At 35.1% G+C, this 14,609-nt stretch overlaps 2 protein-coding genes across 2 annotated transcripts; one reads left to right on the forward strand and one right to left on the reverse strand.

Annotated features, from left to right (window-relative positions):
* Positions 1-612: 612 nt before the first annotated feature.
* Positions 613-5,367, reverse strand: qkr58E-2 (quaking related 58E-2). The gene is made up of 4 exons (XM_073990189.1): positions 4,846-5,367; positions 4,668-4,786; positions 4,001-4,607; positions 613-2,024 (listed from the first exon to the last, which is right to left on the reverse strand). The coding sequence occupies exons 1-4, from the start codon at positions 5,063-5,065 to the stop codon at positions 1,822-1,824; spliced, it is 1,149 nt and encodes a 382-aa protein (XP_073846290.1). The 5' UTR covers positions 5,066-5,367; the 3' UTR covers positions 613-1,821.
* An 8,341-nt stretch (positions 5,368-13,708) lies between these two features.
* Positions 13,709-14,369, forward strand: PolE4 (DNA polymerase epsilon subunit 4). Its single transcript, XM_073989264.1, has 2 exons — positions 13,709-13,972; positions 14,037-14,369. The coding sequence occupies exons 1-2, from the start codon at positions 13,777-13,779 to the stop codon at positions 14,318-14,320; spliced, it is 480 nt and encodes a 159-aa protein (XP_073845365.1). The 5' UTR covers positions 13,709-13,776; the 3' UTR covers positions 14,321-14,369.
* The last annotated feature ends 240 nt before the right edge of the window (positions 14,370-14,609 follow it).

Raw genomic sequence — 14,609 nt, forward strand, 5'->3', positions numbered from 1 at the left:
TCACGTTGCAGGTACCCATCATACCACCGAGCAACCGTCGGTCATCCAGGTTTGGTGGGTCTGGGGCCTCAAAAGGCATGTATACGGATGACAGCAGCGTCCCGTAAGAAGACCTTCTGATCTTCTATAAGAAGAACTTCTGGTCTTCTTTAAGAAGACTTTCTGGTATTCTATAAGAACACCTTCTGGTTTTCTTTAAGATGACTTTCTGTAGTCTTCTTTTCCTATGGGTAAAAGTGCCTTTGCCTATGAACAAGGGTCCTCTCCTCCTATGGGAAAGAACATTATTTTCTTATGAAAAAAATAAACTTTATTTTCCTATGGGAAAAGAACATTTTTTCTCTAAAGGAAGAAGGGCCTTCTTTTCTATTGATAAATGGTTTCTTTTCCTTTCCTACGTAAAAGAAAATTATCTTTAATTTAACACCGTATTGTGTTGTCTTTCCCCACTCTTCCATGGAATTTATGTGAAATAATAAAATATTTATAATTTTTATTTTATTTTTTCTTTGTTTTTTTTTTTTTTTTTTTTTTTGTTAATACAACATAAATATTTGAGGATTTCTTTCTTTTTTCTTGTTTTTGTTGTTTTCTTTATTTTTAACTACATGGTTTATTTTTTTGGAAAATATATTTATTTTTTATTTTTTGTATATTTATAATTAATATTTATACACTCTCATAGTTTAGCAGTGTCTGTGTTTATGTTTGAAAACAAAGTAACTTGTTGTTGTTTGGGGGGTTTTTAGACCAAAAACAAAAAAACGTACAAGCCCTACCCTTGGACAATAAGCAGTTTACTGCATACTCCCATGGCAGATTGTAGGTTTTTGCAAAGACTTCTTTTTGGTTTGTTTTTTTTTTCTCAGTGTACTGAGAACTGGGGTTTTAATGTAGGGCGGCTTTGTGGGCCAGTCAACTCTTAAATTAAACAAAATAATTAGTTAATAATAATAATAGTAATAATTAATAAGATTTTACATTTCATTTCTTAATTATTTTAAATAAGAAAGAGAAAAAATGATGAAAAAACACAAGAAAAGAGAGACAACACATATATAAAAATGGTTTGTTTTCTTTTTTGTAATGATAATAGAATAATAATAATAATAGTTTGTTTAATAATAATATGAATGTTTAAAAATATATATGTTTGTAGAGACTAAAACAAATGTTGATGTGTTTTGGTTTTAGAGGAATAAAAATAAAAGGAAAGAAAGTCTAAGGCAATGTAACTTTCTTTTAAATATATTAAAAACAATATAAAAAAATACATTGCGTTTAAAGAAAATGTTGAAATAAGAAAATAACAGAACTATAAATTTTCACGGTATACATATTACAAAAAATTATGTATACACAATATATATTATTACATATATAAAGTGAAGTTATTGTTAGAGGGTTATTGTTATTATTTTATAAATATTCTTTAGTTTAATATAATGTATTTATGTATGTATGTCATTCAAAAAATATTACTTTATGTACACTCTTGTGTTATGTACTTTGGGGAGAGAGAGAGAGGGTGGTGGTAGTAACATTCTTATCTTTCTTTTTAACAAAAACAAAAAATCAAATAAAATAAGAAACATTGTTGTTTAAAAATAAAATCATTAATAAAAAATAACAGTAAATTAAAAGCCATTAAAAATTGATGAGAAATTAAAAATAAAAATAATGAAAATAAAAAAAAAACAAATAAACATTTAACTTTTCAACATAGTTGTGGTGGTGTTTACTGCTGCTGATTGTTGTTGGTGTCGTGGCGGCCCACCATCATTTTTTATAGCCAGAGCTGAATGTTTTCGTCGTCGTGTATTATTTCTTTGCATATTGATATGGCGGCATTTGGGATGTACGATATCGTATATTGGGATTAAGACCTACAGGTGGTCCAGGGTTCATTCCGGGACCCCCTCGCCCACTATAATTGGCAGCATTAACAACAGGCAATGGACCGGTTGGTGAAGCACCCACAATTGTTGCAGTTGGCGGCATTGCTGAATGCATACGTTGATTACCTGGACAAAGACAAGAAGGAAACAAATTAATAAAATGCAAAACGGGACTTCAAGCGTAGGAAGGAAAAGCTTCCCGATGTCAACAGAAAGACCATCTATAAAAATATCTTCTGCTCCCCTGCAATAAAAACCTCAGAAGACCCGGCCTTCTATAAACAGGCCTTTAGTCTTCTATAAGAACTCCTGCACATCTATAAAAAAAATTCCGGATTTTTATAAGACCTTCTGGTCTTCTCCATGAAGACCTTCTGGACTTCTGTAAGAAGACCTTCTGGCCTTCTCTAAGAAGACCCTCCGGCCTTTTATAAGAAGCCCATCCGGTCCTCTATAGGAGCCCATTCAGCCTTCTATAAGAGATAATCTGGTCTTTCATAAGAAGACCATACCGTCGGGCAGAAGCTTTTCTTGAAAAAGGTCAGAAGGGCGAAGGTCTTCTTATAGAAGAACAAATGTTTTCTTAAAGAAGAGCGCTTGACCGTCTTATAAACCACCTAGAACGTCTATTTATAGACGACTGGAAGTTCTTCTTATAGACGAATGAATGAAGGTCTTCTAAAAGAAGGCTGGATGGTGTTTTTACTGAAAGTCAGAAAGACCTATCATATAAGTCTATATGGTTTTCCTATAGAATAACAGTATAGGAATTCTGTAACTTTTATAGGTCTTCCTATGACCAGTTACAAGAATACCTACAGCTCTATAAGAAGACCTTCCGCTCTTCTATAAGAAGACCTTCCGCTCTTCTATAAGAAGACCTTCCGCTCTTCTATAAGAAGACCTTCCGCTCTTCTATAAGAAGACCTTCCGCTCTTCTATAAGAAGACCTTCCGCTCTTCTATAAGAAGACCTTCCGATCTTCTATATGAATACCCTTCAGCTCTTCTATTAGAAGACCCTTGAGCTCTTCTATAAGAAGACCTTCCGATCTTCTATATGAATACCCTTCAGCTCTTCTATTAGAAGACCCTTGAGCTCTTCTATTAGAAGAGCCTTGAGCTCTTCTATTAGAATACCCTTCAGCTCTTCTATTAGAAGACCCTTCTGCTCTTCTATAAGAAAATGGAAAAAGTAATACTTTTCTTTAGGGAAAAGGGGACTTCTTTTCCTCGGATAAACGATTTGTTTTCCTTAATGAAAAAGAGTCTTCTTATAATTAGGGAAAAGAGGCTTGTTTTTCTTAGGTAAAATAGGGAAAATTGGCATCCTTCTTAAGGAAAAAGAGTCTTCTTTCCTCAGGAACTCCATGGGGAAAAGATACCTCTTTATTTCCTTAGGGAAAAGAGCCTTCTTTCCTTAGGGAAGAGATCATTCTTTCCTTAGGGAAACAAGCCTACTTTTCTTTAGAGAAAAGGGTATTTTTTCCTAGGGGAAAGGAACCACTATTTCCTAGAAAAAATTGACTTTTTCCTGTGACAAAAGAAGGTTCTTTTCCCAGGGAAAAGTGGCTTAGTAGGAAAAAAGAGACTCTTTTCCCAAGAAAAAAAAAAGAGTTCTATTCTTTATGGAAAAGGTCTTTCTTTTCCTAGGATAAAGGACCTCTTTTCGTAGGGGAAAAGAATTTTCTCTTCTTAAGGAAAAGGAACTCCAATTTCTAGGGGAAAGGAGCCATTTTCCTATGGAAAAATAGCCTTTTTCCTATGGGTAATGAGCCTTCCTTTCCTAAGGAACAATAGCCTATTTTTTCCTAAGGGAAAATAACATTCTTTTCTTATGGAAAGAGCCACTTCTTTTACTATGGAAAAAGAGCATTATTTTCCTATGGAAAGTGAAACATTATTTGTCTAAAGGAAAATAACCATCTTTTCCTATAGGAAAAGGATTTTTTTCCTATAGGAAATGGACATTTTTCCAATAGGAAAAAATATACATCTTTCCTTGGGGAAAAATAGCCCTTTTTGCCAAAGGAAACCTTTCTTCTTTTCCAATAGAAAAATATCGAGTCAAGTCAACCTATTTTTTTGGGTTTATATACATACCGTAAGGCTTCATTTGGTGGTAAGAATTATTATGGGGCCTATAGTAGACAGTCTCATCGTTATGATGATAGTGTTGGGATTGAGGTTGATATTTGGATCTACCATTATTATTGTTGTTATTCGGACCACCATTGTTACCGGCTCCACTATGCGGTCCTCCATTTCCACCACGACCTCCGCCACCACCTGTCTGTTGGTGCTGAGATTGTGGCTGATGCTGCTGATGGTGTTGCTGCTGCTGTTGTTGTTGTTGCCTTTGTTGACGCATTGTTATTTTCTTGGCAGCTTCGGGATCTTCCATCAATTCGCGAAATTGTTCCTGGCGTATATCGTCATGTTTATCGGGAATCAGGTAACGTCTTAGTTCTGCCAAAGCATATGCCATGCGGGCATAGGCTTCTGCCGGTGGTGCTACAGTAGAAACTTCAACATGTAAAGGTAGATTTAGGTGGGCATACTTAAAATCAGCCGAATTACGTAGTTCCTCTTCGCGGGCACGATCCTTCATGGAAAAACGGCCCAATATGACTATTTTACATTGAGTCTCTTCTTGGAGGCGGCGCAATGAGTTGCCCTTGGGACCCAATAGCTTGCCTACGTAATTAAACTGTGAAAATAAAACAGAGATTAGTAATTCAATAAGTTATAACTCTTCCTCGCTACCTACCTTCTTATTTTTAATAGGCACATGAACTTTTTGGGTTAACTTAATGGTACGTTGTTGATAGACATCGGCATATTGTTCTCTTGCCGGTATACGTCCATTCAACTGAATCCTTTCCAGCGCTAGATTAGATAACAAGGTCATTCATGATTTGAACATCAACTTTGTGTTATATACTCACCTTCATCGATTAGTTTCACAGCCAAGGGAAATGTATTCTCCAATTTTGCACGTTCAACCAATAACTCTTGCATATACTTCTGGGCAGCTTCACTTAAACGTGATGTTGCCTTTTCCCCACTCCCATGCTGGTCAGTTGCATTATTGTCATGCAGTTGACCATTAACAATGACACCCCCACCATCCACAGACTCTACACGCATACCGCCGTTTTCCGCCATTTATTTGTGTTCGCAAATCCAACAGCACAGCACAGCGACCGACAGACAACAGCAGAGCACACAATTTATAAAACCCCGGAAAACTTGATTAGCGATAATTGATACAAAAAGTGTATCTTCTTAACAATGATCTGCGGTGGCCACAATTTCATAAGTTCCACTTTTCTTTCCACACTACTTTTATTCGCTTGTATAATGTTAATAATTAACAAAAATACACATAATTAAATTTTTTTGCAAAATTACGCTGGAGGAATAGAGGAATAGTCGACTTTTAATTAATCGATTAGACGACTTTCTGTGTTGAAAAGTCCAAAAATCGAAATCGATTATGGCGATAATCAAAATATCGACGTTTCATTATCGACTTTTGATTATTTATAGCCCGTTTCCACGGTACGTCGTTCGTTATCTATTCGTTGTTCTACCCATAACTACGAATAAATTAGCTGTGTTCATTTACTTACCTGAGGTTACCATTTGTTACCATTTTTAACCTGCAAAGCGTTCCTTAACCCCGAAAAGTGGCAAAACTGGAAGCAATTTTTAAGAGAGTGAGAGAGGAAAGAGAGCGAAAATGGCTTTTAGTAAGTTTACATTTACGAAATCCACTCGATTTCAACTGTAAATTTCTTTGCGTAAACGTCAAATGAAATCCAGTCGATTTCAGACGAGTTTTCATTTGATGTATACGCAAAGGAATTGACACTTGAAATCGAGTGGATTTCGTAATGTAAACCAAGCATTTCTCTTCTACCACAGGCTACCAGACAAATTTCTGCAGGTAAAAAATGGCAGAATTGATTTTTCGACTTTTGTTTGACGATTATTTCACAATGAAAAAGAAATTGGACGAAAAACAGAAGAAAAAGTCGAACGCTGACAAAACTATATTAAAAATAAAAGAAATAAATGAAATAAAAGACGAAAATAGATTTTTTATGTTCCTTTTTGACATTGCTGCCAGATCTACCATTTTCCGTTCCTTTACTTTTCTGGTAAAAATGTTCATGAGAGAGGAATTTTGATCAATTTTGACACTTTTCTCTTTTACCACTCTTACCATTAAAAAAGTAAAGGAACAAAGCTATTTTTTTTTTTAATTTTAAACAAATAACAAAATAAAATAATTCAGGTAAGAAATTAAAACAAAAACAACAAAACAAAAAGTAGATAGCAAGTAAAACAGCAACAAAAATACAAAACAAAACAATTAACAATTTTGCCGTCTCTTGGACACAGGTTCCTGCCATTCCTCGTCAGAACTACCGAATTCTTCCGAACTGCTGACATCCAAAATTACGGGTCTTTCTGAGGAACCCATTCTTACTTCCTCCAATCTGCTGTCAGTTGCAGGCTTAGTTGGGTCGTACAACTGACCAGCAAGCCGGAGGGTCCTTTTTATTGGACTTGCACCATCTCAAAAATATAAATTTTTGGATATATTTAAATGATATCTATAATGAGTATACCCCTCGTCACTCAATAATAACTACATTATAAAATTCCTAAAATTTGTACCCTCCAAAAGTCTGAAACGATTAACGAACCGGGTCTTATATATTGCTTTATTATAGGTAGCAGGGTTTCGCGGGATCTGTCTTCCACTGGGAATATAAAGCATTGATTGCTCCCTCTCTCAACGCCGCCAAAAACTCATTGACCCTCCACATGATGACCACGGTTATATTTACGTTTTCCAACTTTGGACTCGTCTATCTCAACTATCTTACCAGGCCCTCCAATTTCAAGGAGAGTCTGAAAGGAGCTAAAGACCACCACTTCCCTGCAAAAATTATTCCAGTCAATGGCTGTGGATTTATTAATGCCCGTATCAGCCATGATGTCATTCAGGGTGCCGCTTCTTGTTACCCACAAAAAGGAGAACATAACAATTTGGTAAATATGTACTCAGATGCGACTTTTCAAAAACGTTCCACTTCGGATGGAACGTTTGAAAGCGCATCTGACCTTTCGACGGCCCCCATAGACTTTATCACATCTGCAAAATATATAAAACTTGTAAGAAAAAAAGTAAGAAACAAAAAAAAATAGAAAAATAACCTCCAAATCCAACCGTCAATGCATTCATATGGGCGAAGTTGTAAAGTATGTCCCTTGCTACACTTTAACACACCCAATGCCGGTAACAAACCCCACTCCTGTAGTTTTTCAATTACCGACATTTCAATCGGTCCACTTTCACAATAATTAAATATTTTATCTAATTCCAACACTTATTTAAACTCCATTTTATCTCTTATTTCCACACTATTATACGCTAATAAACAAATTCCACAAATGAATGTAATAGCCCGTTTCCACGGTACGTCGTTCGTTCTCTATTCGTTGTTCGACCCATAACTACGAATAAATTACTTATTTTCCCACACAAAATTCTATGAACGAACGACGATTTTTCTACGTTGTTCGATTAGAAATACTCTCTGAACGACGAATAAGTATGTCCCATCCCTAACAAATGAGAGAATTTATCGAAAAAATTAATTATAGCTGTGTTCCAGAACTAAAAAGTTTTTACAATTTTTACGACTTTTACACATTTTACTCGAAAAAGCGTTCCCGTACACAAAAAAGTTGTAAAATGTTCACTTCTCTTTAAACAAAAATGGCGCTGAATGACGCTCTCTTTAAAAACTTTTTACACGACAAATTTGGGCGAGTAAAAAAATAGTAACATGGTTGCCGGCGTCTGATTGACTGATACGCCGACTTTGACATTTGTTCCAGTTTTTTTTGACGTATTTTCCATTTTTCCGTTCCCGAACTATTTCAAAAAAACTTGTGTGTGAAAACAAATTTTTTGCAGTTTTCTCTTTTACGAGTTTTACTATTAAAAAGTACGGGAACGAAGCTTATGACATGTCTAAATTAAAAATTGAAAAATTTGTTGAAAACACAAAAATTTTTAGAAACAAGTAAAAAAGTATCAGTCGGCTTTGCCGACAGAAGCTCTGTTCCTTTACGTGCAAGAATCTTCAAGTTTTGCCACTTTTTACTCGAAAAGCGTTCCTTTACTTCTGACACCATACAATTCATATGTGAGCAGTTTACAACTTTTACTACTTTTGCCGGTTTTACCATTTTCAAAAGTAAAGGAACAGACCAAGAGATATACCCTCAGCCTGTGCAAATTGAAACACTTTTTTTCACAAAAAACTTATGTATTTAGGGGGTTTCAAAATTTTGGTCGTATGAACCGACAAAAATGTTGATTAGGATTAAAGTTCAAAAATTTTGCGGAAAAGGTACGTAAAGGAATGGATCGACATAGACCATGGGGGTGCCATAGGAGGTTTTTACACCCTTCGGGCTGTTTTCTCAAGAAGTATGGACTTGCCCTTGAAACAACTTTTACCATCGTAATTGAGGCAGCGAATGTAAGTTGCTTCAACAAAAATCAAAGTGATTCAATAGCAGGTCTTACCGGATGGAGTGGACAAATATAGTCCATATTCGAACCTGATCTATATCTGGTAGATATTTTGAGAATGTGTAAAGTATGGACCAAATCGGTCACTCCCATCAAGAGTTTCGTGCGCACAATTTTTCCGAATATTTTTGAACTTTTGTGGGGTAGGTACCTGAAGGACTGGACCGATATGGCTCATCTACGAACTTAAACTAAGTTTGGAAACAATATTACGAAGGCCAAATTTTGGCCGGAATCGGCATCTCGAACGGATGAGAATTATCTTGCGCTTCCACCCATAAACATGGTGTCATAGGGTTTGTTTTTCAACTTTCAGGCTATTTTTTCAGGAAGTATGGACTTGCCCCTGAAGAAACTTGTACCTTCGTATAGGGGACAGTGAATACAAGATGTTACAACAAAAACCAAGGCGATTCGAGAGCAGGTCCTAAAGTGAACTTTTCCGAAATTTTGTGTGGGAGGTACTCGAAGGAGTTTACCGATTGAGTCCATATTGGAACCTCATCTAAGTCTGGTAGAAATTTCATAATGTGCAAAGTATGGACCAAATCGGTTACTCCCTTCAAGAGTTATCGTACGCACAAATTTTCCGAACAGGAAATGTCGCCAACATTACTGAGGGGTATTTTGCCACCGTTGAAAATTTTGATGTTGACTGGCCGGGGAATCGAACCCACGACCTTTAGCGTGCAAGGCGGGTGTGCATACCATTGCACCACGGTGGCACCCACAATATTTTCTATATACTATTACTAATATTTCAAGTCAAAAATATAAATATTTGCTTTAGTCAGCTCCACACATTTGGACGCAAAACATTAAAATGCGATTATCTCAAAACGGGCAAATGGCGTATGGAACACTTAAGCATGACACCGACGATATGGAATTAGTAGTAGAGCTGGCAAACCATCGATATTCCCCATGGTACAATCATTACAAGGTAGGACAGAGCAAACATCTGATTACAATTTTTTCTTGAGGTCCTCCTATTGTGTCAAAACAGTTTTGACAAGGTTGACAAACGACAAAATAAATTTATTTAAAATCAAATTTAATATTTATAATATTTAATATTTATTTTATTTGTGTCTGTTCGTTCTTTATGTGGATACGTATTTTCAACAAGATGGTGGTCCATGTTTGCTCCTTGAATCTGTTACTGCAAACTACCATGCTTTTGCCGCTGCGAATTCTATCAGCCTCATTCCTTTCTTCTAAGCGCTCATAAAATACAGATGTATGTATTTGGTCGGATCGTCCTTTTCTTCTGTGGGTGCATGAGTACAAATAAAACTGATGCTGAAAAATTTAGCTTCTGTACGAATTCTAGCAAGTCTTTCAATCACTGAAATGAAGCCGCATACCAGACGCTTTTACCTCCGACCAACAACAAATCTGCACCAAACTCAGGCTTTATTTTAATGGCAGCTGTAATACAGTGGTCACCTTTAGGTGTTGTTGTAACGCCTTTCCAAATCCATCTTATTTCCTGTATAGGACATATATTTTTCAAGTTTATCTTCCAGTGCGTAAACCGCACTTCTATAAATAGTCGGAACAATCCAGGCGCCGATTCGCAGTTTATGATACATACAACGTTTGCGGGGGTCTTCACCTACAGAGGGATTGATTTCTGTCCTTTCATAGTACGATGTTTGGGAGGGTTGTGTTATTAGTCCAATACCCAACTCAAGTTTTAACGTTTTTATGAGTAAACATGCTAGCTCGCTACCCTTAACGGATGTTAAAGGTAGCTCCTAAGGTGACCCCCGGTGAGCTCAGTGTCCATTGGGCCGAGCCGAACGTTTTATATCCTCCAAAGTCAAGTTGTCTGAACTAAAATCTGCAGGTACCGTTATATGGGGGCAAACGTGGACATGCATATATAATTTATTTCAATTTGAATATTTGACAATATTTCAAATAAACAAAACCATGCAACAGGTTTTATTAATTTGAAGTTATAAGCAAACCGGCACCAGAGTTGTTTTTTTATAATTTCATGAACCTGTCCAACCTTCTAATAATTGAACCATGGATATTCCCAACATTAGATATTTTCGATATAATGTTTTAAAATATCGATTGCTATCGATATTATCGTTAAGTTGTCATCGCCATTAATTTAGAGATGAAAATGGCGGAAATGTCAATGATTTTCTTGAAATTATGCAAAAGTAGTTCACAGATTTGTAAAGGAGAATAAACAACTGGTTTTATTTTATAAAAAATTTAAAAAAAAAAAATACATTTTATTTTACCGAAAAATGTGTACGTGTGTCAACGGACTTACTTTCTTACACACACATAACCGAAAAGCAGCGAAATTTCTATTTATTTCAGGTTAGGGTTTTTATTCCGATAATATCGATAGGCAAAACTATCTATCGATATTGAACTTTTAAATAATAATCGATATTATCGATAGTGCCATCGATTTTTGCCAGCTCTAATTAGTAGAGACATCAACATATGGTCTGTTCCAGAACTCCAAAAATCTACTATTTTTTACATTTTTTTCGATAACATAAAGGAAAAATTGTATCGTAGCATGGTGGAATAAGAAGGTGTTACATCGATAACAACAATCGGACCATTTACCAGACCAAACGTCAAAATTTGTGAACAAATGTTGACGTTTGGTGTGGTAAATGGCCCGATTGTTGTTATCGATGTAACACCTTGTTATTCCACCATGTATCGTAGTAAAAATAGTAGATTTTTTTGCGTACGGTAACAGGTATATATTTGAAGTATGTTATTCCAAAATTTTCTTTATATTCTTAGGAAAATTACAACTCTAAATTGTTTATTACAAAGAATATCGGGAGAAAGAACCAAATTCTCTTTTAAATTATTAAGTTTGTTCTAAATAGCCGGCCTTCGGCCGGGGATTTAAGACTTTCTCCTATAGGCAGGTGCAAATCTCGGGAGAAAAAACCAAATTTTCTTTGAAATTATTAACGCTCTGTTCCAGAACCTGCAAAAACCTACTATTTTTTTACTACGATAACATTTTTTCCTTTATGTTATCGGAAAAAATAGTAAAAATTAGTAGATTGTTGCAGTTCTGGAACAGACCATAAGTTTCTTCTAAATAGCCGGCCTTCGGCCGGGGATTTAAGACTTTCTCCTATGGACAGGTGCAAATCTCGAAAACTGAAACTACATTTTCTTTTAATTTATAAAGTTTCCTCAAAATAGCCGACCTTTGGATGGGTATCGGCTAAAATCAACCAAGTTATGAACATATATATTTTTTGAAATTTGAAGCCTACATCTCGGAAAGTATGGACGCCCCCCAGACTGTATATTTATTTTTGTATTCGGGACAACTTGACCTACATGTGATAAAAATTTCAAAAAAATTGAAATGTAGGATAAGAAATAACCTAGCTATAAACATATATATATATATATATACATATTAATATTTGGAACTTTGAACGCCAATATCTCGGAAGTATGGACTTCTCTCTGTGATAAAAATTTCGAAAAAATCGGAATGTTGGATAAGAAATAACCTAGCTATAAACATATATATGTTTTTGGAACTTTGCAGGCCTATATCTCGGGAAGTATGGACTACATCTAGACGTTAAAATATATTTTTGTGATCAGGGCAACGAGACATACCTGTGGTAAAAATTTCAAAAAAAATCGGTCGTGCGCGTGTATACCCGTCTTAAGCCGAAAGGTGAAATATTTGTGTACGTCCCGTCGTTATTTAGAGCTTTGTTCCTTTACTTTTTTAATGGTAAGAGTGGTAAAAGAGAAAAGTGTCAAAATTGTTCAAAATTGCTCTCTCATGAACATTTTTACCAGAAAAGTAAAGGAACGGAAAAAATGGTAGATCCGGCAGCAATGTCAGAAAAAACATAAAAAATCAATTTTCGTCTTTTATTTCACAGTTTTTAATTTAGTGTTGTCAGTGTTCGTCTTTTTCTTCGGTTTTTCGTCCATTTTGTGAAATAATCGTCAAACAAAAGTCGAAAAATCAGATCTGCCATTTTCTACCTGCAGAAATTTTGCTGGTAGCCTGTGGTAGAAGAGAAAGCCATTTTCGCTCTCTCTCCCCTCTCACTCTCTTAAAAATTGCTTCCAGTTTTGTCACTTTTCGGGGTTAAGGAACGCTTTGCAGGTTAAAAATGGTAACAAATGGTTAAAATGGTAACCTCAGGTAAGTAAAGGAACACAGCTTAAGGGTTGTTTACACCATCTATCAATGTCGTATGAGATGTCAAATTTTCTACCTGCGAATGTTGTACACATAGTGTGACCACTATGAACATTTTCATCTATCAAAATGATTTGGCAACTCATATGTAAATTTTTCATTTAGGGAGCGCTCTATTTGATACGGCATTCTTGTATGTAAACATAAATTTATCAGCTGTTTTCTGGCATTCTCAAAAAAAAAAAGAAAAACAAAATCTTAAAAAAAAAAATAGATAGTTATGTATATTTAAATATTTAGAAAAGTAAACAAAGGGTGTTTATAATGTAATTTTCAGATCGATTGGTCGAAAGAAGCAGTCTTGGAAATGATTGCTTTGTGGCAAAAACATAAATGCCTCTATAACCCCAAAAACCTATTCTACCACAACAAACATGTTAGATATTCATTTTCCTTCAACCAAAATTAAAATTAGCGCAAATTTGCAACTCAACAATAAATGTAAACAATGACAAAAACAGCTGTTTTTATATTTATAGGTTATGTCATACGAAAATAACACTTGTAGGTATGAACGCACAAATTGAAAGTTGTATGGATGACGTCAATTTTGACAAACATAGAGAATGTCGAATGGGTGAAAGAAATGACAGCTCATATGACATTGATAGATGGTGTAAACAGCCCTTTAGGTTTAGCAGTGTGTGTGCGAGAAAGTAAGTCCGTAGTCACACGTACACATTTTTCGAAAAACTAGAATGTATTTTTTCTAAATTTTTTATAAAATAAAAGCAACTGTTTATTCTCCTTTACGTTTCTGTTAACTAGTTGTACAAAATTCCAAGAAAAGCCTTGAAATTTCCGCCATTTTCATCTCCAAATTAATAATGTTCACAACTTAACGATAATATCGATAGCAATCGAAAATATCTAATGTTGGGAATATCGATGGTTTGCCAGCTCTACTAGTGAACCTACCTTTTATTAATCGATAAATGGTTATCGATAATGGGTTTAGTAGATTATCAGACAGTCGCACTTGAAAGAAACATCCCGCCAGCAACACTATAAACAATAATGGCCAGTGAAGATTTATTTGCGGAAGATTTTTCTGAAGAAATTATCTCAGAATTGGAGCAGGATTATGTACAAGAAGCCGATATAGTGGAACAAGATGATGCCGGCAAAGAAACAGAAGAAATTGTCGAAGAAGAATCAATGCCAGTAGATGAAAGTAGTGTGCCGGTCACAAACACAGAGGAGGAGACACAAAGTAAATAAAGAAAACAAATAGGACCTTTTTAAAGGAGTTTCAAATGATTTCTCCCTTCTTTTAGCCAATAAACCTAAAACAAATGTGGCAAATGAGGCACGTCTCTTCCAACTGCCTTTGACAAGAGTGCGAAATATTATGAAATTGGATCCTGATTTACATATTGCCTCAAATGAAGCGGTTTTCTTGGTAACGCGAGCAACGGAACTCTTCATACAATCCTTGGGAGTGGAATCGTATACATTTACCGCCCAGGCCAAGAAGAAAACAGTACAAAAACGTGATGTAGATTTGGCCATTGCTGCCGTTGATAGTCTGATGTTTTTAGATGGAGCAATGAGTTTTTAAAAAAGGTGTTAAAAATAAAACCAAGTTATATTGTTTAGTTATATTAAAAGTTCTTTATTTGTATTTTTTCTTTTAAAAATATTTGGAGCGAGGTAAATTAGTAAATCTACACAGGAGGCGATGTTAGGCCTTAGACTTCTCCTGATGTCAATACTTTTTATGGCGAAGAATGCAACAAAAAAATAATAATAGTACAGCGAAATATTTCTTGGTAAAATTCAAATTAAAACATTGTACAATTATACTTTTGATTGAACTGAATTATTTTTAATTATTTTGTTAACAAAAA

This window comes from Musca autumnalis, unplaced genomic scaffold (genome assembly GCF_047663935.1).
Source record: "Musca autumnalis isolate F117 unplaced genomic scaffold, ASM4766393v1 scaffold_5, whole genome shotgun sequence".
Lineage (NCBI taxonomy): Eukaryota > Metazoa > Arthropoda > Insecta > Diptera > Muscidae > Musca > Musca autumnalis.

Excerpts from the sequence above, each read along its gene's own strand:
- qkr58E-2 (XM_073990189.1), bottom strand. The coding sequence starts at position 5,065 with ATGGCGGAAAACGGCGGTATGCGTGTAGAGTCTGTGGATGGTGGGGGT. Across the intron at positions 4,608-4,667 it reads TGCCTATTAAAAATAAGAAG|TTTAATTACGTAGGCAAGCT; the intron begins GTAGGTAGCGAG and ends TTATTTTCACAG. Across the intron at positions 2,025-4,000 it reads CCACCAAATGAAGCCTTACG|GTAATCAACGTATGCATTCA; the intron begins GTATGTATATAA and ends GTCTTTGTCCAG.
- PolE4 (XM_073989264.1), top strand. The coding sequence starts at position 13,777 with ATGGCCAGTGAAGATTTATTTGCGGAAGATTTTTCTGAAGAAATTATC. Across the intron at positions 13,973-14,036 it reads CACAGAGGAGGAGACACAAA|CCAATAAACCTAAAACAAAT; the intron begins GTAAATAAAGAA and ends CCCTTCTTTTAG.